Raw genomic sequence first — 22,273 nt, forward strand, 5'->3', positions numbered from 1 at the left:
ACACAGGGAGTCTTCGATGAAAAAGCCTGGCATTCAGAAATTCTTTTTATGGAAGTGATAGCTACTAGGAAAGGCTGCTTTTCATGACCAGAATTTTAAATCATTCTTTTACTGAAGATTCAAAGGGTTTTTGAGTCAAACCTTGTAGCACCACAGTCAGATCCCCAGCGAGGTGAAGGATTGTTTACTGGAGGTGTAAGGAGAAAAATGCATTTCAAAAAGGCTTTACATAAAAAATATTCTTTGGCTTCTTCTAAATTATCTCAGACATGAAATATTTTAAATGGCTGACAATTGCAGTTTAACTAGCCTCTTCTTTAAAAAGAACAGCTGAAACTGGGGCAGAAAAAGGATCAACATTATTTTTTAATGCCCAAAGGGAAAGTACAGTTGTGTACACTTACCATAAATGTAGATATTCGAGTGTATTTACTGTTGCAATTATCACACTTGGGTTATCTGTCTGCAGGTAGCCCTCAGTTGGCCCGAATATCAGAGTCTTGGGATTTCTGCGTCGGATGCTGTCACCTCTTCCATGATGTCAGGTCATCGGGGGTATATAAAACATGCAGCCAACTCCATTACATCAGTTTTTCCTGCCCCAGATGTCAGGAGCCCCCAAAATAGGAAGCAATTACATGGTGTGGAACAGCTCCAGTAAAAATTAAATACAACTGTCATAAGATATGGACAAAAAAGAGGATAGGTAGAAAGCACAGAAAAGTCAGGGGGCTGGAAGGAGGGTAACCAGGACTGCAACATTGAATACAGTCGTACAGCTACATTTATGGTAAGTATACACAACTGTACTATGTTCTTCGTGTTTCACTGTTGCAGTCATCAGATTGATTCCCAAAGTTGAGGAAGGGTGGAGGCAGTCAAGAAGTATTAAGGCTGGCTAGCAGGCATTGTACGACTGCTGTAGCAAATCCAGCTCTGGATTTAGAAAATATAGTAAGTGGTAATGCTTGGTGAAGGTGTTTTCTGAACTCCAGGTTGCAGCTTCCAGGATGTCCCTGGTAGGGACTCCTCTGAGAAATGCTGTAGAGGTTGGGGTAACCCTAGTGGAATGGGTTCTGATCCCCTGTGGGGTAGGTTTTCCATAGTGCTTGTAGCAGAAATGGATGCAGTGTGCTATCCATTTAGAGATGGTTTCCTTTGAAATGGCCTTGCCCTCTGCCCCTGTAGCAAAGCTGACTAGCAGCTGGTCAGATTTTCTGAACAGTTTAGCCCTGTCAAGGTAGAACCTAAGCTGTATGTGCACATCCAAGGAGTGCAGGATCCTTTCCCCTTTATTCTGAAGATTAGGACAAAAAGGTTGGCAAATGGATGAATTGGTTTAGAGCCACACTGGACACCACCTTAGAAGGACGGGTTAGTCCTGAGGGAAACCCTGTCAGCATGGAAAATAATGAAGGATTCCACAGCCATTAGTGCCTGTAACTCAAGACATTCTTCTTGCTGAAGTTATGGCTAAAACCAAGGCTGTTTTCCAAGAGAGGAATTTTAACTCTGTTGAACCTGCAAGTTCAAAAGGGGGGAAGCGTGAGCTTTTCCAGTACAAAGTTAAGGTCCTAGGCAGGGGTGGGTGCTCTCCCAGGGGGCCTTAAGTTGTTAGCCCCTCTCAGGAACTGTTTGATGAGAGGGTGACAAAATAGAGGTGGCTCAGTATTACAATGAGCTGAGATGGCAGAGGCATGAATCTTAATGGAGGAGAAGGATAGGCCTCTGTGGAGTTGCTCTGCTTGGTAATCCAGGATTAGAGGTAAGGAGGGCACTGCTGTGTCCTTCCCTTGAGACTAGCTCCAAGAACAATATCTTTTCCACTTTTCAGCATAGGATTTCCTAGTACTAGGCCTTATGGCTGCAAGAATGACATCCAGCAACTATTTGCTGAGGGTTGCTGGTGGTGTATTCAAGGGATAAGACAGGTTGCAAGGTTTAGGGATTGCAATTGTGGATACAATATCAGTCCCTCCTGCTGAGACAGCAGGGTAGGAGTCTGGTGAAGGTGCCAGGGTGGCATTGTCAGACTGGGCAAGAGTGGGTACCAGTGCTGGCGTGGCCAATCTGGGGCAATAAGAATTGCCCTTGTTCTGTCCTGTTTTATCTTGAGTAGTACTTTTGAGAGGAGGGGCAGAGGTGGAAAGGCATAAATAGAAATGTTTTCCCATTGAACGGATAGGGCATCCAACTTCCAGGCCCTGCTGTGAGGGTTCCTGGTACAGAATTTGCTCAACTGGTGGTTCTCTGGGGAGGCAAATAAGTCCACCTCCGGTATCCCCCACATCTAGATCAGAAGTTTGAAGGTGTTGAGCTCCAATTTCCAGTTGTGTGGGTCTAGGAGATTTCTGCATAAGTCGTCTGCTAGTGAATTTTGTTAGCCTGGCAGGAAATGAGCTTGTAGATGCACTTAGCTGCTCAAGGCTGTGTTCCACAGGGCCATGGCTAACCTGCAGTGTGTGTAAGAATGGGTTTCCCCCTGCTTGTTTATGTACCACATAACTGTGGTGTTGTCTGTTTTTATAAGCAGTTGTCCTGGAAGGATTAGGTATTTGAAGGCTGTCAAAGCATTCTGTAAAGCTAGCATCTCTGTTCGATTGATGTGCAGGAGAATCTGGGCTGGGCTCCAGTGGCCCTGAATGCATTTGCCTGCCATGTGAGCCGCCCATGCATAGTCTTATGCGTCTGTTGTCAGCGTTTGGGAGGCAAGGGGCTGAGTGAAAAGCAGTCCCTAGTTGTGGTTGCATACTTCTGCCCACCAAAGGAACTCTGCCCTTAGACAAGGTATGATTGGAATGACTGTTTCCAGGTCCTGAGAATGCTAGCACCAAAGACTTTTTAAGTACCATTGAAATTTGCTCATATGCAGTCTTGCATATGGAAATAGCAGAACACATGTGGCCATGAATCCTACAGCTTGCAGTATTTTTCTTGCAGATAGCTGGGTTCTGGTGGCCATTTGTTTGAAGTAGTTTGTCAGATAGACCTGTTTTTCTGAAGTGAGAAAAGCCATCTGGGAAGTTGTGTCTAAGCTTGCTCCCAGGAATACAATCTTTTGACTGGGCACCAGTTGTGATTTCTTTTCGTTGATGGTGTACCCCAATGAAGTGAGAAGGCTTTTTATAAATGCCAGGTGCTGAAGTAGCAATTCCTGATTGTTTGCCTGAATCAGGCAGTAATCCAAGTATGGGAAAATTTGGATATTTCTCTGCCTGCAGTATGCAATGGCTGGAGCCAGGCACTTTGTGAATACTCTGGGCACAGTAGATAAGCCAAAGGGAAGTGCAGAGAACTGACAGAACCTGCCCTGAAGCATAGATATTTTCTGCATGACTCCCATATGGGGATGTGCAAATAAGTTTCTTTTAAGTCTAGAGTGACTAACCAGGCATCCTTGGCTAGCATAGGGAAAAGCTGTTGCAGGGTAAGCATCTTGAATTTTGGGACTACCAGAAGGGTGTTGACAGTGGATAGATCCAGGATTGGGCACCAAGAGCTCTCTTTTCTGGGCACCAGGAAAAGTCTGGAGTAGAAACCCTGCCCCCTTTGTTCTACCGGAACAGGTTGAATCGCTCTGATATTGATCAGGGAAAGTACTTGCTTTTCAGCCTCTGCCCACTGGTTTGGAGGAAGGTCTGGAAACCCACTTGGGGTCGGCAGTGTATGGAAGCAGAATCTGTACCCTTGGGATACAATGTTTAGGACCCATCTGTCCTGAGTAATAGACATCCAGTTTTTTGCATGAAGGGCAAGTTTTCCTCCTAGGGGGGCAAGCAATTGGGCAGGGCAGGGAAGGATAACTGAAAAGTCATTGTGAATTTTTTTCCATAAGGGGACGGTTTACCAATCCCTGTTTTTGAGGTGGGGGCACTACACTGTTTAGATCTCTGCATACCCTGAGACTGTAGTCTGGGTGGCCTGCTTCCCCTGGGTTTGGTCCGAGAGGGCCTGGAAGGGGCTGGAAAGGACCAGGTTTTAGAAGGCCAATGCCTACTGAATCTAGGTGATTTCACTTGTAAGAATTCTTTTAACAGTTTGCATAGATTTAGCTTTTTCTTCCATCTTTTTAAGAACCTCTTCTGCTTTGGTGCCAAATAAATAGTCCTTATTTAAAGGAGCGTCTAGTAATTTGGATTTGACATGATCTGGCAAGGTTTGTTCCTTCAGCCAAGCATGCCTTCTCAGTACAGACACAGTGACTGCAGTCCTGCAAGATGCTTCTATGGCATCAAAGCCACAATGCAAAGTATGCTTACTAACTTGGTTTTCAGAATGCATTAACTCTTGTAAATCTTTATTTTCTGCACAATCTGGGAGTAACACCATTTTTTGTTTAATTAGTTCCATAATATGCTGCTGGTACTTCAACATGTGAAACTGGCAATTAAATGCCCTTATGGCAAGAGTTGCAGAGGTATATACCTTCTTACACCATCTGTCTAAAGCTCTGGAATCCCTGTCTGCAGGGTTAGGATTTTTTTGGCTGTAGTAGCCTTAATACCTTTAGGTCTCTGGGAAATGGTCTCTGGATCTGCAGTAGGATTTTTGAAGAGAAATTTGTGGGAATCAGGTACTCTGTAGTACCTGTTAGGTTTCCTAGTGGCCTGGGGTAAAGTATCTGGATTCCATAAAAACATCATCTACAACATCCAGGACAGGGGGTATAGCTAGAGGCCTGAGCTGCGGCAACTCTAAAAATTCTCTACGTCTCTTTTTGAACTGAGGGTAGTCCTGGCATTCCCAGCAGAAATGCTCTCTTAAAGTATGCAAGGTTTCACCAAAGGAAAAAATCTTCTGGAGGGGAGGCAGAGGGAATGGATTCCTCTGCATCTGAATCCTCATAGGTTGATAAGGACATGTCCTGATAATCAGAAGGGTCAGAGTCATCGGACTCCTGGTCTGTAGAATCAGAATGAAACTCACTTCTTTATCTCTTAGCATGGGAAGGCTGGCTTCCCCTAATTAGGGTAAAAAGGTCTTCAGCCATTCTAAGCATTTGTTTTTGGGGCATGGGAGCTTGAGCATGCACTTTGGTCGTAGGTTTTCTAGGCGTAGGGCTTACTCTGGGCCTCAGAAACTCGGTAGTTTTAGCTAAAAACAAAGTCGTCTGTTTAATTCGAACATCAGTAGGTCAGAATACACCCTCAGAAGCCAGTGCCTGCACAGTGGCTCCAGACCCATTAGAGACATCGGCAGGTTCCATAGTCGAAAAAGCATCTCGTGGCATACTGGACTTCGAATGGGTCTCAGCAGAGGCCTGCAAATCTGTAGAACCAGGCATCAGGGGCTGCAAAGGCACCCCACTGACTACTGGCGGACTGGCAACTAGCTTAACGGAAGCGTCGTCGGCAGTTTTCGATCTATACGGTCTGTCTCTATCTTTAAGTTTTTTCAGAAGATCGGTAGTCGGTTGGCTTATTGAAGCCATTTCGGAATACGGAGAATGACAGTGAAAGAATTTAGCAACAAAGATAGCCCGACGACGAATGGATCAGGCGTTTGGGCACAAAACCAACAGCGAGGGACATCGTGGTCTGGGCCTAAACAGGTGACGCAGTAAGAAGGAAAATCTATGTGAGGTATTTGCTTTCCACAGGCAAGACAATTGTTAACTTTTTCTGACATTGGTTAGAGCAAGAAAAAAGGATCCCCAACGGGGTACTTAGCTTTAGAAGACTTCAGGATTACAAACTCAAAAACGAAAATTTCAGGTAGCGGCTGACCGGCAGTTGTGAACTGCTTTGGACTCCTTCTCGGCAAGAAAGGCTGATTTAATGCCGTCACCTGGCTGTTTTATACCCCTGACGACCTGACGTCATGGAAGAAGCGACAGCATCTGATGCAGAAATCCTAAGACTCTGGCATTCGGGTCGACTGAGGGCTACCTGCAGGCAGATAACCCAAGTGTGATGACTGCAACAGTGAAATACGAACATCCTCATTTTCTTACTGTCTCCCTGATTTCTAGAGAAGGTTCACTGAGGGGTAGAAAACTTGATTTTGATGGCAGAGAGGGTCTTTCCTTCTTGTTCACTGTAGGTAAGCATCTCATTCACAGATGGATCAAATAGAGATGCTCCATCAAAGGGAGTGTTGATGAAAGACGTCTTGAAAGGCTCTGCAAAGTCACATAGCTGCATCCAAGCATGTCTCCTTAGGGCAATGCCTAAACTGGCAGCTCATGAGCTGCCTTCAGCTGCATGAGACATTAACCTTATGGATGCATTGGAAACTGACAAAAGAGTGGCCAGCTGAGAAGATAAGCTTTTGAAATTATCTGCAGACATAGACTTGGAGAGAGAAATGATTTTTCTTTGGTCAAATTTCTCTATAGTTTTGTGAAATGTGTCAGGTAGTTAAGAGATCTCGAGGTGAATGTCACTCAGGTAAAGACTCACTTTCTGTATCGATCCAGCGCCCTAGACTCTGATAGGTGGATGTACAGAACAGCTCTGTTCTGCTAAAGCTTTTTTAGTGGCTGCCACCATCATCACAGCATCTACTGTGATTCCTTTCTCCAGTGGGGTCTATCCTTAGGGGTAGTTAGGAATTTATCAGGTTATTGCTGTATTGGCTCAATGGTATCCATCTCTTTCCATGCCTGGTGGGACACTATATTAATGAGCTCATCCTCTGGGGGGAGGGGGGGGTAACCCAAGATGTAGATGGACCAGAGCCAAAAGCTTCCAAAAATTCTGATTTCTCAGGAGATGGATTATCGGAAGACCAACCACCTTTCTGCTTAAGGATCTCAAATATGTCTGCAAAGGAGATATCATCCTATGGTGATCTGGGGGACCCTTCTCCTTCCCCAAAATCAGTATCCTCAGTGAGAGATTCAAACAGGGAATCTATGTGCCTCCTCTTGCATGTTCTCTTCCGATGGAACTCCTCTGGGGACGTTCAGGGGAGGTATCAAAAGAGAGGGGGAGTTCCTCTACGTGAACTGACTGGACACAGAGTATGCAGAATTGAGACGGATTATACACTTGGCTGCTGACAACCCACCTGGGTTAACTAGTTTTGTACATTTAAAACCAGCCTTAAAGAAAAGGCAGGTCAAGTACAGAAAGTAATTGGTTGATTTTAAAACTGTTTTAATATTTAAAGACTGTAATGGTTATGTGAAGCTTGTCTGATGAAGGGTTTTTTAACCTGAAAGCGCTTACATTTTATAATAAAAGATTTCGGCCAGTTTGGACTCTGTTTCATTGTTTTTGGATCTGTTTTTACAAGAGGTTCAAAAGGAGTCCTTAAGGGAAGCAAAGAGGTTTGCGTTTTACTACAACTGAAGAAGGAATAGGGAGTGGATCTGAGGGATGAAACACTGAATCTCTAGGAAGAAAAAGGGCCCTTTCTACAACCTCAAAAGCAGATGGACCCAGAGAAGCTGTGGCGACCCGCACTGAAGCAGAGACTTCCAGTATGGGTAGATCACATCTCCTATCTTATCAGTGCCTGAAGAGGGAACCAGACCTGAGCTGTCCAATGCAGAGGCTCAAGGATGAAATTATGATTGGATCCAAAACTTTATGATTTGAGGATTCTGGATATGTAGAATGAACCTTCAGTCAGAGGACGCTGGATCCGATGATTTTGAGATTTTTATAGGCAGTTCTAACGAAGTCCTACAGGACTTCAGCAGACAGTATTTTCTAAACTCAGAAGGAGCAGATTTAGAAGTTTCACTAGGGGTTTGAGCCACTAAAGAAAGTGATGAAGAAGAAGGAATGAGGCTTTCCAAAACACATTTGCAACATTTTATTTATTTATTTATTTGCAGTTGGTTAACCAGGATAGTCCATTGGGCCAATAAGAACCCATTTTCAATGGAGTCCTGGGGAGAAAAGCTCCAAAATAAAGGTTACAAAAAGATTACAGCAGTTTACAATTTCAATCATTTGTAGGTTCAAGACAAAGCTTCAAAACAATGGTTACAAAAAGATGACAGCAGTTTACAATTTCAGTCATTTGTAGGTTCAAGACAAAACAAAGATTAAGCAGTTACAATGCAATTTTTAGGTTTCATTTTGTAGAAAACCAAGATTTAAGCAGGTACAATAAAATTTTTTAGGTGAAATTCTGTAGAAAAACAAAACATTGCTTTAGTAAATATACAGGTTCTTGAAATGGAATAGTAGGATTTGAGAATTATAAGAGGTTACTTACAGTTGGCTTATTATTTGGTGTCTGGTAATATATGATATAGTTGCCTGTAGGAAGTGGAGAATAGGCTATGAGGGGTGGGAGCAAGAGCATTCCCACGTGGATTGTTAGATGTGAGTGCAGTGATCTTTTAAAGGCAGGGAGGTTGGTGGTGGTATGGATGGAGGGAGGGAGTTCCATAGGTGTGCCAGGGCAAAGGCCAGGAGGTTTTGTCCTGGAGAGCGAAGGGGTTTGTGCAGTTCTATAAGGTTTTGGTTGTTAGATCTTGGGAGTCTTTGTGGCTGGTGCGTTGTAAAGGTAGAGCTGAGGGAGGGACAGAGGGAGGGATGAAAAATGAGTTTGTGAGCATAGGCAAGCTGAGTATATGAGAGATAGTTGGGAAGCTCTAGCCAGTTTAGTTTGTGGAGAGATGCACAGTGATGGGCTGATGATTTGTGCCTAGTGGCAAATTTGGCAATTTTATTATAACAAGAGGACAGTTTTGTTTTGAGAGATGATTGCAGGTTTGTTAGGAGAGGGGCACCATAAAGGAGGGAAGGGATGAGAAATGTAGTAGGACCCGAAATGGAACCCTGGGGGAAACCAGTGGGGGTGTTAAGGAAAGAGGAGATGGCTTTTTTCCACTTGACAGCTCGTTGCCTGTTGGAGAGATAGCTGGTGAACCAATTGAGAGAGGAAGGGGATAGGTTTAGGTTAGATAGTTTAGTCAGGAGAAGGTTGTGAGAGATAGTATTGAAGGTCTTAGAGAGGTCAAGAAGGAGGTTAGATACAGTAGAGCCAGAATCTCTGGCTTTATTTACAGTTTCCAGGAAGGTAAGGAGGGCAGTCATGGTGCTGTGAATGGGTCTGAATCCATGTTGTGTGGAAGTTAGTAAGTTATTGTCTAAGATACAGGGAAGGAGTTGAAGATGGATACATTTCTCTAGGAGTTTTGATAAAGGAGAGAGGATGGCGATGGAACGGAAGTTAGTAATATTGTTATTATTGCCTCCTTTGTGCAAAGGAATGATGAAAGCCCTTTTCCAGAGTTTGGGTACAAGACGTTCTTGGATTCAGCGACTGATTACGATGCTGATGGGGAAAGGCAATGGCTTCGGTAGCTATGCTGAGGAAGAATGAGGGAATGTTATCGGGGGCATTGGTGCATGGTTTTAGCTTTTGCAGGAGTTTTTTTATGGCAGAAGTAGGAATAGGTTTTATGGAGAATGGTGGGAGTTGAGAGACTGGAGAGAAATAGGGGGTGAGGTGTTGTTAGGATGAGGTTAGTTTGGGAATAGAGTCTATGAAAAAAGAGTTGAATTGGGTGGCCAGATCTATATCTAGTGCATTTGAGTCTGGGCTTGGGTTTTCCGTTGAGCCGGGTTTTAGGAGGGTAGTGATGCCTTTCCAGAATTTTTGAGGATTGGTTTTATGGTTGTTTTGGAGTAAGGGAGAAGTAATTCTGTCGATCTGCTGTGATAAGCTTTTTAACTCTATTGCAAAGTGTTTTGAATTCATTAAGGGTGGTGGGAGTTTTATTTCTTTGGTAACGTACCCAGGCTTTGTCTCTAAGTCGCATGGCAGTTAGTGTGTTTTTTTTGTCATCCAGGGGGCGGTATTGTTTCTTATTCATTTGTTTTTTATGGGGGCAAAACTCTCAAGCAGTTTTAGGAAAGTTGTACTGAAGTGTGCAACAGCATTATCCAGGGGTAGAGTTTTTAGAGGGTTCCAATTTATTGATTTTAGGGAGTCTGAGAAGGCTTTTGGGTTGAAGTTTTTTAGGTAGTGAGTGCTGATGTAATTATGAGTTGCTTGTTATGGAGAAGGAAGACGTCTAGTGAAAATGGGACGGTGGTCGCTGAGGAAATCAGGAAGAGTTCCACTATGAGGGTAGTAGTGGGGGTGACAGACTAAGATCCAGTCTAGGGTGCTGCCACTGGAGAAGTCTTTAGAGGGCCTGGTAGTGAAGTTGATGAGCTGAGAGTACTTATATAGGTTGATGTTTAGTGGGTGTGTAGGGGAATGAATGGAGGACCAATTAATATTTGTGTCTCCCATGATAATAGTTTCATTAGTGATATTCGTAAAAAAAGCCAGGACAGGATATCTTCAAGTACTGAGATATTGTCTCCAGGGGGGATGTAAAGTGAGGCTATGCATATGTGTCTGTGTTTATTTAATTGAAATAGAGCTAATATTAATTCTGCAATGGTGAAGTGAGGAATTGGTTTGTTATAGGGAGTAATGGATAGGGAGGATGAATAGAGTAGAGCTACTCCACCACCCTTTTTGTGGGCCCTGTCTTTTCTGATGATGGAGTAGTTAGGTGGTACTATTTCAGCATCTTTTATATGGGGTCTTAACCAGGTTTCAGAGATAGCTAAGATGTCAGGTTTGTTAAGGAAAAGCCAGGCATGGAGGTTGGGGATTTGGTTAGCTATGCTTTGGGCATTTACAGAAGCTAGTAGGATGGATTTAGATGTAGAGGGAGTGGTGTCTGGGCCTGGGTTAGGGTGTATATCTCCAGATATAAGTATGGTTGTTAGGTGTTGGATTATGCTGATGAGGTGTTTGGATTGCCTTGTTTGTATGTTGTATATTGTTAGATTTGTGTGGATATTGGAGGTTAGAGAGGGGCTAGAGAGTTTATAAGGAGTGCTTAGTTTGTAGTGAAAAATATATGGATGTTAATGGGATACAGTCCAGGGGAGATTGAGACAAATCAGTGCAAGTGAGTTGTAGGGAGTGAGTTGGTTGTGTGAAGGAATGGTGTGTGGTTTGTGGAGCTGGGCTGGGTAAGGTAGTGGATATAAGTAAGGTTCAGAAGAAGTAGTAGTTAAATTGAGAATGATGTAAGTTTTGTAAGCATGTTGATGCTTTGATAAAGTAAAATATATAGTGTAGGGAAAGGGTCAGAAATAGTTATTGCCATATTAAATATGAAGGGAAGTGTGAGGAGATAGTGTGTAGGGGAGGGGGTAGGAAGAAGATGGTGGTGAAAGGGGTGGAGTGTAATATGTAGAGAGGAAGTAGGAGTGGTTAGTGGTGTGTAGGGGAGGGGGTAGGAAGAAGATGGTGGTGAAAGGGGTGGGGTGTAATAGGTAGAGAGGAAGTAGAAGTGGTTAGGTGAGTATAAGTGTAGATGCAATGGGGGTGGGTGCGATTTGGGGGTAGGGCAGGAGAGCGGAGTGAACCCACAGGACGGACGGAGCGGGTTACTCCCAAGGAAGGTAGGCAACAGGACAGTGTGAAAAACAGTCTGGTGAAGGTAAGTACAGAGGAAGGTAAGCAGGGTGGTTAAAGGGATTCTTGGGGTACAGTACGAAGGGAAAGGAGAAAACAGATTCCAGAGGTGGAGATGGGTAGACCTGTTACTTAGCAGTTAAGAGAGAGAAGACTATTAATATGTTATATTGTAGTGCGTGGGAAAGAGTGATGGAAGAGGGGTTATAGATGGGTAGACACTGCCACCTATTGGACAGATCCTGAGTTTGTACGGAGAACCACTAAAACAGATCGATAGGTGTAGGGAGCAAGACGGCTCTGATACAGGGAAATAAAGGAGCCAAGGATGAGGCAGGTATGAGGGGAATTCACAGTAAGAAAGGTATGGCTGCAGGTGATTCTGGCTGGGATCCTTTATTAGCACCTGGCAAGTGATAAAACAATTTCTCAAGCAAATATCAGTAGGGATAGTAGCATGTTACATACTTTCTTTAAGCCTTTAACTCTCTCTCTTCTGGGAGAAAGATAGGACTGTCCCTGCAGGGAGTCAGGCAAACAGAGTGAGACTTGCTATCCTGGGAATGGCCTTGGATATCCAGGGGGGGCTGGGCCAGTAGGCAAAGTGAGCTTAGGAGAGGAAAGTTGAAGAATGAGAGTGTGAGATAGCAGGCCAGGAACACACATCAGCCACAAGAGGAACCAGGGATTTTTTGCTGGTCATGTCAGCTAACACCCTGGAGCTGAACGCAGGACAAATACTACAGTTACTGTCAAGATGGGCGGCTCCGACACAATATATGCACTCCTTGTGGGCATCTGAGTTAGGGATTTTATGCCCAAGAAGTGCTTTTTTGAATCTTTTTGGCTTGTTGGACATGAAAGAGAAATGTGTATCAACAGTCCTACAGCAGAACAGGACCTACTAAAAAAACACAAAGGAAAAAGGGAGAAAAATAAACTTTTTTTTAAAGAAGGGAGAAGAAGACTAACAAGAAAAAATACCAACAATGGTTATAAACAATTACCCTGTAATAGATGATAGGAGAGACAATTACCAACTATAGTAATAACAGAAAATACTGTAATAAAATAAAATAAAGAGACCGACACTAAAGCTGGGAGGGAGGTGTTAACAAGAAAAGTGAAAATTTAAGTAAATAACGATAAATTTACTTATGAAAAATGGCAATAAATGCTCAACAGAAGGACCTTACATCTCTGCACGATGACGATGAGATCTGGGGAAATGAAGTTGCACTAGGGTATTACGGGTAGGGGGATGAGCTCGAAAGTTGGATTTGAAGTCTATAGTGTACGGTTGGAGTTTGATCCGGGTTTCGGATCTGTAACACATTTACTAAGGAAAAATGAAAAGGACATCAGATCCAAAGTAAACACATGACCCATGGGAACAAGTGGCTGGAAAACCTTCTCTACTATCAAAGTAGGTCACTAAGACAGAAGAAATACACTTTACATAAATGAAAAACAATATTAAATATTACAAAACTCTGAAAGTTTCAGAAAGAGATTAATGTTCTAGATAACAATGCCACTGCAGAAGAAAAGGCATTAATGTCACTGCAGAAATGTACATCAAAGGCGGAGTAACACAGTGCACAATGTTCACAAGAAGAAAACAATACTCGGGGAACATTCTCATCTTGCAATGTTTCAAAAATATTGGCAAATACCAATGATTCTTTTGATGAAGAAAGAATTCTAAAAAAAATCTCTTTAATGAAAAAGAAACTCTAACAGAAGAAAAGTGACTAATTGCCTAAACTGTGCATATTCTGTTTTTAATGAATTTAATGCCCTCACAATGCTCATACCTGCAAGACTTGTTTCAGCTTCATCTGGCTGTAGACTGGCAACACTTGAGGAATCCATGCGAAGCTGTAGATCCATTAGTTTACTACGCAGTTGTTCTATGTCACTTTCTTTACTGTCAAGCTGCATCTGGAGTTCTGTTTTAATTGTAAACTCTTCTGCCAATTGCTGTTAAAGAAAGGAACAAGCAGTCAGAACTGAGCAGAGGATTAAAACTATGCACAAATACAGTCAATCAACAGTACTGGAAGAAAAAGACTAACATAAAATGTAAAAATGATGACCCTCGGCTCACTATAAGACAAGTAACACAGCTTGACTTTTGTGTGGCTCTAAGTAGCTTGCATTCGATGAAGAAGGAAATAGCAAACACTAAAATATGAAAGGGTGTGCATTATGCAGTCTGTCCCGTGCACCCTAAAATACAGTTGTGTACCTACCATAAATGTAGATGTTCGAGTGTATTCACTGTTATAGTCATTACACTTGGGTTATCCTGCTGGCAGACGACCCGCAGTTGGCCAGAGTTCCAAAGTCTTGAACTGATGTCGGTTGTTGTCGCTTCTTCCCTGACGTCAGTGCGCCAGGGGTATAAAAGTTGCAACCGACACCATTTTCTTCAGTTTTTCTTGCCCCAGATGTCAGGTGCCCCCAGATACGAAGGCTGAAAAGATAAAAAAATGCCAAACAAGCATGCATATATTACTATACAAATTTCCTTCATCTACAAGCAAATACACCACATAGGTTGTACAGAGCTGAGAAGTACAGAAATAGTCCCAACAAAGAGGGGGATGGTGGATGGGTAACCTGGACTGCAACAGTGAATACACTCGAACATCTACATTTATGGTAGGAATACAACTGTACTACGTTCATCGTGTTTCACTGTTGCAGTCATTATACTTGGGTAGAATCCCAAAGCTGAGGTTGAGTGGCTGGGTCTAGATTGGATTTGGCGAGGCTAACAAGCCCTGCAGAACTGCGGTGGCAAAGCCTGCTCTGGATTTGGAGTAGAGAGGTAGGTGGTAGTGCTTGGTAAAAGTGTGCACTGAGCTCCAGGTTGCAGCTTCTAATATGTCTTTGGTTGGTACTCCTCTGAGGAAAGCTGCTGAAGTGGCTGCTGCTCTGGTAGAATGAGGCCTAATGCCCTTAGGCACAGATTTGCCATGTCGTGCATAACAGAAGCGGATGCAGTGTCCTATCCATTTGGAGATTGTCTGCTTTGTAATAGGCTTTCCTTGTGATCCTGCAGCATATGCTACAAACAGTTGCCCAGTTTTTCTGAAAGCTTTTGTTTTGTCCAAGTAAAATCGTAGCTGCCTGTGTATATCCAAAGTGTGCAGAAGTCTTTCCCCCTTATTCTGGGGATTTGGGTAGAAAGTAGGCAAATGAATGGTTTGGTTTAAGGCCACATTGGAGACCACTTGTGGCATGAATGTTAGGTTTGTTCTAAGAGAAACCCTGTCTTGATGAAAAATGAGGAAAGGTTCCACAGCCATCAATGCCTGTAACTCTGAGACTCTTCTTGCTGAAGTTATTGCTAGGAGCAGAGCAGTTTTCCATGACAAGAATTTAAGGTCAGCTGTGCTGGCTGATTCAAATGGAGGCAGTGTTAGTTTTTCTAAAACAAAATTGAGGTCCCAAGTAGGTACTGGTACTCTCCTAGGGGGTCTTATATTCTTTGCCCCTCTGAGGTACTGTCGTAGTAGAGGATGTGAAAAAATAGGAGGATCCACATTGTAATGAGCTGAAATGGCAGAGGCATGGATTTTAATAGATGAAAAAGAAAGGCCTTTGTCCAACATCTTAGTCAAGTATTGCAAAATCTGAGGTACATTAAGGACCAGTGGGTCGAGCCCTTGTGCCTGGTTCCAAGCACAGAATCTCTTCCATTTTACTGCATAAGATTTCCTAGTGCTGGGCCTCCTGGCATCCAAAATTACATCCATAACAGCTTTTGAGAGAGATGCAGTCTGAATGGCTACATTATCTGCCATGCTGCCAGGTTTAAGGTTCTGAGTTGACTGTGCAGAATCTGATTGTTTTGCTGTGTCAGAAGATGAGGGATTTGAGGTAGAGGCCAAGGTGGGCCTTGGGACAAAGTCTTTAGGATTGGGTACCAGTGCTGGCGTGGCCAGTCTGGTGCAATCAGGATCATTTTTGGCCTCTCTTGTCTGACTTTTAGAAGCACCTTGGTGAGAAGAGGCATCGGAGGGAAGGCATAGACTGTCAGGTTTTTCCAGCTGAATGACAGAGCATCCATTTTCCATGCTTGAGAGTGAAAAGTCATTCTGCAAAATTTCTGTATTTGGCAATTGTGAGGGGAGGCGAAAAGATCTGTGTCTGGGCGTCCCCATTCCCTTGTTATCATGTTGAACACTTGTGGATTTAGCTTCCATTCATGAGGATCCATGAGATTTCTGCTTAGTTTGTCTGCCAGTGTATTTTTTGTTCCTGGCAGGAATTAAGCTTGCAGATGTACCTGGAAGGTCAGTGCTGTGTTCCACAAAGTCATGGCTTGTCTGCATAGGGGGCAGGAATGTGTGCCCTCTTGCTTGTTTATGTACCACATAACTGTGGAATTGTCCGTCTTTATTAATAGTTGTCCTGGATGTATTAGGTCCTTGAAGGCTGTCAGGGCATTCTGTACAGCTAGCATCTCTTTTTGATTGATATGAAGATGGATTTGTTCCTTGGGCTACGTGCCCTGAATACACTGTCCTGCCATATGTGCTCCCCAGGCATAATCCGATGCATCTGTTGTTATTGTCTGCCTGGCTGTAGGTAAGGTGAAAGGCTGTCCCTTGTTGTGGTGACAGGCCTGGGACCACCATCGAAACTCCTGTTGTAGGCAGGGGATCAAGGTTATGATTGTCTCTAGGCTGTGACAATGCTGAGTCCAAACACTTTTTAGATACCACTGTATTTCCCTCATATGCAGTTTTGCATATGGAATTAGTAGAATGCAGGATGCCAATAAACCCAGAGCCTGCAGAATTTTTCTTGCAGGGAGCTGGGTCTTTGTAGCCATCATTTGAAAGTAATGAGTCAGTTGCTTTTGTTTGTCTGGCGTGAGATAAGCCATCGGGGCAGTTGTATTTAAGCTTGCACCCAGGAATATTATCTCTTGAGAGGGCACTAGTTTAGATTTATTTTCGTTTACTGTGTACCCTAGGCAAATTAGCAATCTTTTTACAAACGCCAGGTGCTTTAGAAGAATGTCCTTGCTCTCTGCTTGAATAAGGCAGTTGTCCAAGTAGGGATATATCTGAATTCCTTTTTGCCTGCAAAATGCAATTACTGGTGCCAAGCATTTTGTGAAGACCCTGGGCGCAGTAGATAAGCCAAAAGGCAGTGCAGAGAATTGGTAATGCATTGAGCCTGCTATTAATCTGAGGTATCTTCTGCACGGTTGTCTGATTGGGACGTGCAGGTATGCCTCCTTGAGATCCAAAGTAACTAGCCAAGCATCCTTGGCCAGCATGGGCAGAAGTTGTAGTGTTAACATTTTGAATTTTGGAACATCCAGGAAAGTATTTAGGATTGACAGGTCCAGTACTGGTCTCCAGGCTTTGTCTTTTCTGGGTACTAAGAAAAGTCTTGAGTAAAATCCTTGTCCCTGTTCTTCTTGTGGAACTTTTTGAATGGCTCCCATATCTATAAGAGCAGCAATCTGTTTTTGTGCCTCTGCCCATTGGTTTTGTGGCAGGTTTGGCATACCTTTTTGTTATGGAAGCGTGTGGAAGTGGAACCTGTACCCCTGAGAAACTATATTTAGCACCCATTGGTCTTGGGTGATCAAGTGCAAATTTTTTGGGAAAAGTGCTAGCTCCTAGGGGTGCTGTCAACTGGTAAGAGCTTGGCATTTGAAGAGGGAAGTCATGGTGACTGTTTCCTATAAGGTTGTGATTTGTCTTCTCCTCCTTTGGGGGCTGAAGCACCCCATTGTTTAGGTCTGTAGGAGCCTTGGAGCTGAGATCTGCCTCTTGGACGTCTGTATCTGCCTCTTTGTGGCCTGTCTGACACTGGAAAGGACGAATTTTTTGAAGACCAGTTTCTGCTAAATCTAGGTGGTTGAACCTGTAAGAAATCTTTCACCGTTTGCATTGACTTTGCTTTATCCTCCATTTTCTTTAACACCTCTTCTGCCTTAACACCAAACAAAGTATCATGCTGTAGTGGAGCATCTACTAATTTTACTTTAACATGGTGAGGTAAACTTTGTTCTTTCAACTAAGCATGCCTTTGAATAACTGAGCCTGTAACTGCGGCTCTACAAGAAGCCACTAATGAATCAAAACCACATTGCAGAGTATGCTTTCCCACTTGTTCAACTGCATGCAATAAATCCTGCATTTCTTTACTGTCAGGACTTTCTATATTTGTAACCATTTTCTGCTTTAACAATGGCATGAGATACTGTTGATATTTAAGCATGTAAAACTGACAGTTTAAAGCTCTTACAGCTAAAGTAGTAGAAGTGTAAACTTTTTCCCCCATCTGTCCAGAGCTCTGGAATCCCTATCTGAGGGAACAGGATTTTTGGCAGTGGAAGCCTTAACCCCTTTAGGACCCTGAGAAATAGTTTCTGGGTCTGCAGCAGGGTTTTTGTAAAGAAACAGGGACCCTGTAGTACCTGTCTGGCTTTAGTGGTGCAGGGGGTAGAGAGTCTGGAGACAGACTGGGTTCAGAAAAATCATCATCTACAATATCAAGCACAGGGGAGATAGCCAGGGGCCTGTGCTGAGGCAATAAAAGGAAATCTCTGAGCCTTTTCTTGGATTATGAGTAATCCTGGCTCTCCCAATGGAAATGTTCCCTCATGGTGTGCAGGGTTTCCCCAAAAGAATAATCCTCAGGCGGAGAGGCTGAAGGAATGGACTCTTCAGCATCAGAGTCCTCATAGAGAGCGAGAGAATAGCCCTAATCAGAAGAAGACCCAGAGGAAATGGAAACCTGATCAGAGGAATCATAATCAGTGTCTTGCCTAGGCCTTTTGTCAGGAGGGGGATGGGAGCCCCTGATTAAAGTAATAAGGTCTTCGGCCATTTTAAGCATCTGTTTCTTTGGCATGGATGACTGTTCTGGAGAATGTTGCACTTGTTTCCTTGTCTTTAATGGTGTTTTTGACTCTGCCTTTGCTGCTGTAGTAGCCTTAATTGTAAGCTGTGAAGGTATGAAGACACCCTCAGAAGCCGGTGCCTGCTCAGCGGCTCCGGACCCATCTGAGGGTATAGCTTCCGTAGGCCCAATACCTTGAGTTTCCACAGGCCTCGGGGCCTCCACGTGGCTGTCGGTTACGGCCTGTGGCTCTGAGGTAGCGGGTGTCAGGGGCTGCGAAAGCACCTCACTGAGAACCAGCGAACCAGCAACTGGCCTAGAAGAGGTTTCGTCGTCGGTTTTGGACCTCGGATGCCTGTCTTTTTCTTTGCCTTTAAGTTTTTTATACATTCCGGTCGTCGGCTGTTCCGACGGCATTATATAATTCAATCTTCGTCCAAAATAATGTAAAGCAAAATCAAACCGACGTTTAATAGTGCGTTTATTGAATCTAGCACAAAACCGACAACTAGTAATGTCGTGATCAGGGCCTAGGCAAGGAATGCAGTAAGAGTGAAAGTCCTTATGAGGTATTTGCTTCCACACAAGAAATACAATTATTAACTTTTACTGACATCGGACTGGAGCAAGAAAAAGTTTCCCCAACGGGGTACTTAGCTTTATTGAAGACTTCGGTTCTGAAATTCAACTATGAAAATCTCAGGAGTCGGCCGACCGGCACTTGCGAACGGCTTTTGCTTCGGGCACCGCGCAGCAAGAAAGACTGGAGAAAATGGCGTCAGTTGCAACTTTTATACCCCTGGCGCACTGACGTGAGGGAAGAAGCGACAGCAACCGACGCCGGACCAAGACTTTGGAACTCGGTCCGACTGTGGGTCGCCTGCCAGCAGGATAATCCAAGTGTAATGACTGCAACAGTGAAACACGATGAACATGGTGGTGTTAAAACAACCCAGAAATCTAGTGTTACTGCATTAGCAAAATTTAAATACACACCCCTTGATGCCATAATGTACTTACAAGATGCATTTTGTATTTTAAAGTCTAAATCAGAAAATTCAGATGTCACTGAATTTTTACTTACAACAACCTCTTTAGTTAAAGGCAAAACAAGTTTTTAGGACAATCAAGACCCTAACTGGACAAATGGGATTTTGTTAAGTGTTGCAACAAAGTAACAGGAAATGAAAAAGATACAGATACCCTGATTCCCATATTGTCAGCTTCATCTCGGATCACCTCAACAGAAGCCTCATCATCAACCACTCTTAGCATCCACTTCTTAAGTTAGAATTATAACATTCCTACTTCTCTGACCCCATTACAAAGTCCTCTTATTGGTCAAGGAATTTTTCTTCTCCACTGGTGTTACATGGGAATGAACTGTGCAAATACAAGTCAATCATTCACAGCTTCTGCCTGGATGAAGTTTCTGCAAAACATGGATTTGACAGGTGCAGACCATGTACACATACTGTATACAGACTCAATATCTTTTTATGACTGCATTTCAACTTGCTTTGATGTTTTTATTTGTGACACACTGCACAATTACTAGCAATATTTTTAATGTTTGTTTTTAAAGCCATGTGATGAAGTTCTAACCATGGATGAAAGTATTTACAGTTAACAGCTGACAGATAAAGCTCTGTTAACTCACATATGGATCACATTTATCTTTGCTTTTAAGTGAGTGTTCACCTAACATTATGTGATTCACAGAGGACTTTAGTGGTATTCATGGTTTAGATAGCTAGACAGACAGTAAATGACACTGAAATATTTGGATATATAGTTTTGTCATGACCCAAAAAAGTTTTACCAGATTAACTTAACAAAACTTTGGACAATTGAACAGGATATCCTCAGATGGAAAAAAAATAAAATTCCCTCTACTGTCAAAGGTGGCCATTATTAAAATGAATATACTACCTAGACTACTGCTTCAATTTAATGCAACTAATGTAATAATACCTAAATTTTTTTTCAAAACTTTAAATGTAAATCTTTCTAAATCCCTTTGGGAACCTAAATCAATCTGTATTAGCAATCAAAAATTTACTTATCCTAAAAAGACTGGTGGCTTAGGTCTACCGGATTTCAAACATAGCAATCTCTGGTTATTGTTCAAATAAAATAAAATGAAGCTATATTTGGGTAAAAATACGGAATAATCTAGTAACAGATTCCAAAACCAAACTTGGGGCTCTAACCCTTCCTCAATAAAGAAAATATGGGTAGAATCAAATTAAATAACTGCTTACAAATATGACAACTATCTTGCAAAATATACACTGAATCACTAAATCTAACAAGTCCTTTTAACTTTTCACACCACTCCACCTCAATCTAAATTTTAAATTAAATAACACTATGTTAAACCTGAACAATTACCCGTTAATCAGAGAAATTAAGAAATTAGACATTTATTATCATAAAAACCTTTCTACTAATGATCTCAGAATTGCATTATACCTTCCTAAAAGCTAACTAGTTATACTAAAACAGGAAATGACATGAACTCTACTAGGAGACCCAAAAATAGAGCACATTAATATAATTCTCTGTAAGGAGTTATGGAATATGTTCACACTTAAAAAGAAAATGTTAACAAATACATGTAAATTAATCACAGCTGTTACATACCGAGATAATATCTTATACTCAGACTATGGTCCAAAATGCAACCTACAATTCAATGTAACCAGAAATTTCAATCAAGTAAGCTTTCTTTAAAACTAATCCCTTTTAAAAAACTCATGCATACCCAATTCATGGTAGTTAATGCCCACTTAACGCATGTCAGACTCATTTTATTCCACATGTTCTCCAAACTGTCTATACTTTCAAGACCAAAGAGCCTATAATTTGGAGCTGTAAATGTTCATATAAGTTAGGGTGCTCATTAAGGGTCAGACTTGAAAACATGGGGTACGAAAAACTAATGTGGCATGAGAGTTCACTATTTTACACATTCCCCCATGGGACTATCTTAAACAAAAACTACATATTTTAATTACCATTTTTTCATCAATGAAGTTATATATCTCATAAAACTGGCGTGACAGATCAAATGCATCATGGCAATGCTTTAAAACTAGGGTAATTAAATATATAATGGCTCATAAATTAATAGTTCACAGCCAAAGCAAAGGTTCTTATTACGCTCGGTTGTGGAAAACACTTTCTAACCACATATTCCAATAATTTATGCTAGACATATCTACATATTAACCTTTGTTAACAAAGAGAAGATTTATTACTCAAGTCTTGTTTTTCTTTTATTCTTTTACCTTTGAGACCATATTATGTATTATTGCCAATGTATTAACTGAACTCATGTTAGGGCACTTGTATATAGTTGTTATAGGTTCACAGGTTCACAGTTATGTTATTTTCTTTTTTCTATTAATTCTTCACTGTGTTATAAACAAAACATTCTTTATGTACTTATGCTCATCAGATATTTAAGAAGTGTTTGTTATTTCTTCATGAAAATCCAAACAAAGATACTGGAAATAAAAAAAGGAGAGATACAGACAGATAAGCAGAAGAGTCAGGGAGGAATTCATGATAATTGTGATACTTCCTCAATGGACAAGAGGCACTAGAAATATTTGCTGAAAGTCACTTTCAGCAAACCGCACCAAAGTTTTTTTTTTTTTGAAGGGAAAAGCCCCCATGGACTCTAAAGTGTAAGGGAGACAACACCACACCCCCCGAATGCATACTTATAAGGTTGCAAAACATCAGGAAAATGCTAACATCTCATTTTTTTAGTGTAAGAAATCTGACAAAGACAAACAATGAGGGATAAAGGCCCTAAGATATGAACAGATTTGAAATGCTGCTCGTATTAACTTAGAAAGTTGCTAGAATAACAGGATTTGTGTAAGCATTTTCTGAAAGATATGAAGTTTGAAACTCAAACTTATGTCATTTAGTTCATAGGTTCATACTAGGCTATCTGCCCTAGGGCATTTATAAGCCTGAAGGGGGTTTC

General features: G+C 42.2%; 1 protein-coding gene across 1 annotated transcript in view; it reads right to left on the minus strand.

Annotated features, from left to right (window-relative positions):
• ROCK1 (Rho associated coiled-coil containing protein kinase 1) overlaps positions 1-22,273 on the minus strand; it is a 4,526,103-nt gene that overhangs the window by 543,637 nt on the left and 3,960,193 nt on the right. Inside the window, exon 26 of the mRNA XM_044065727.1 lies at positions 13,209-13,374. Within this exon, the coding sequence (XP_043921662.1) occupies positions 13,209-13,374 (166 nt within the window). The remainder of the gene's footprint in view (positions 1-13,208; positions 13,375-22,273) is intronic.

The sequence above is a fragment of the Protopterus annectens genome, chromosome 3.part0, assembly GCF_019279795.1.
Source record: "Protopterus annectens isolate FY-2018-M chromosome 3.part0, PAN1.0, whole genome shotgun sequence".
NCBI lineage: Eukaryota > Metazoa > Chordata > Ceratodontiformes > Protopteridae > Protopterus > Protopterus annectens.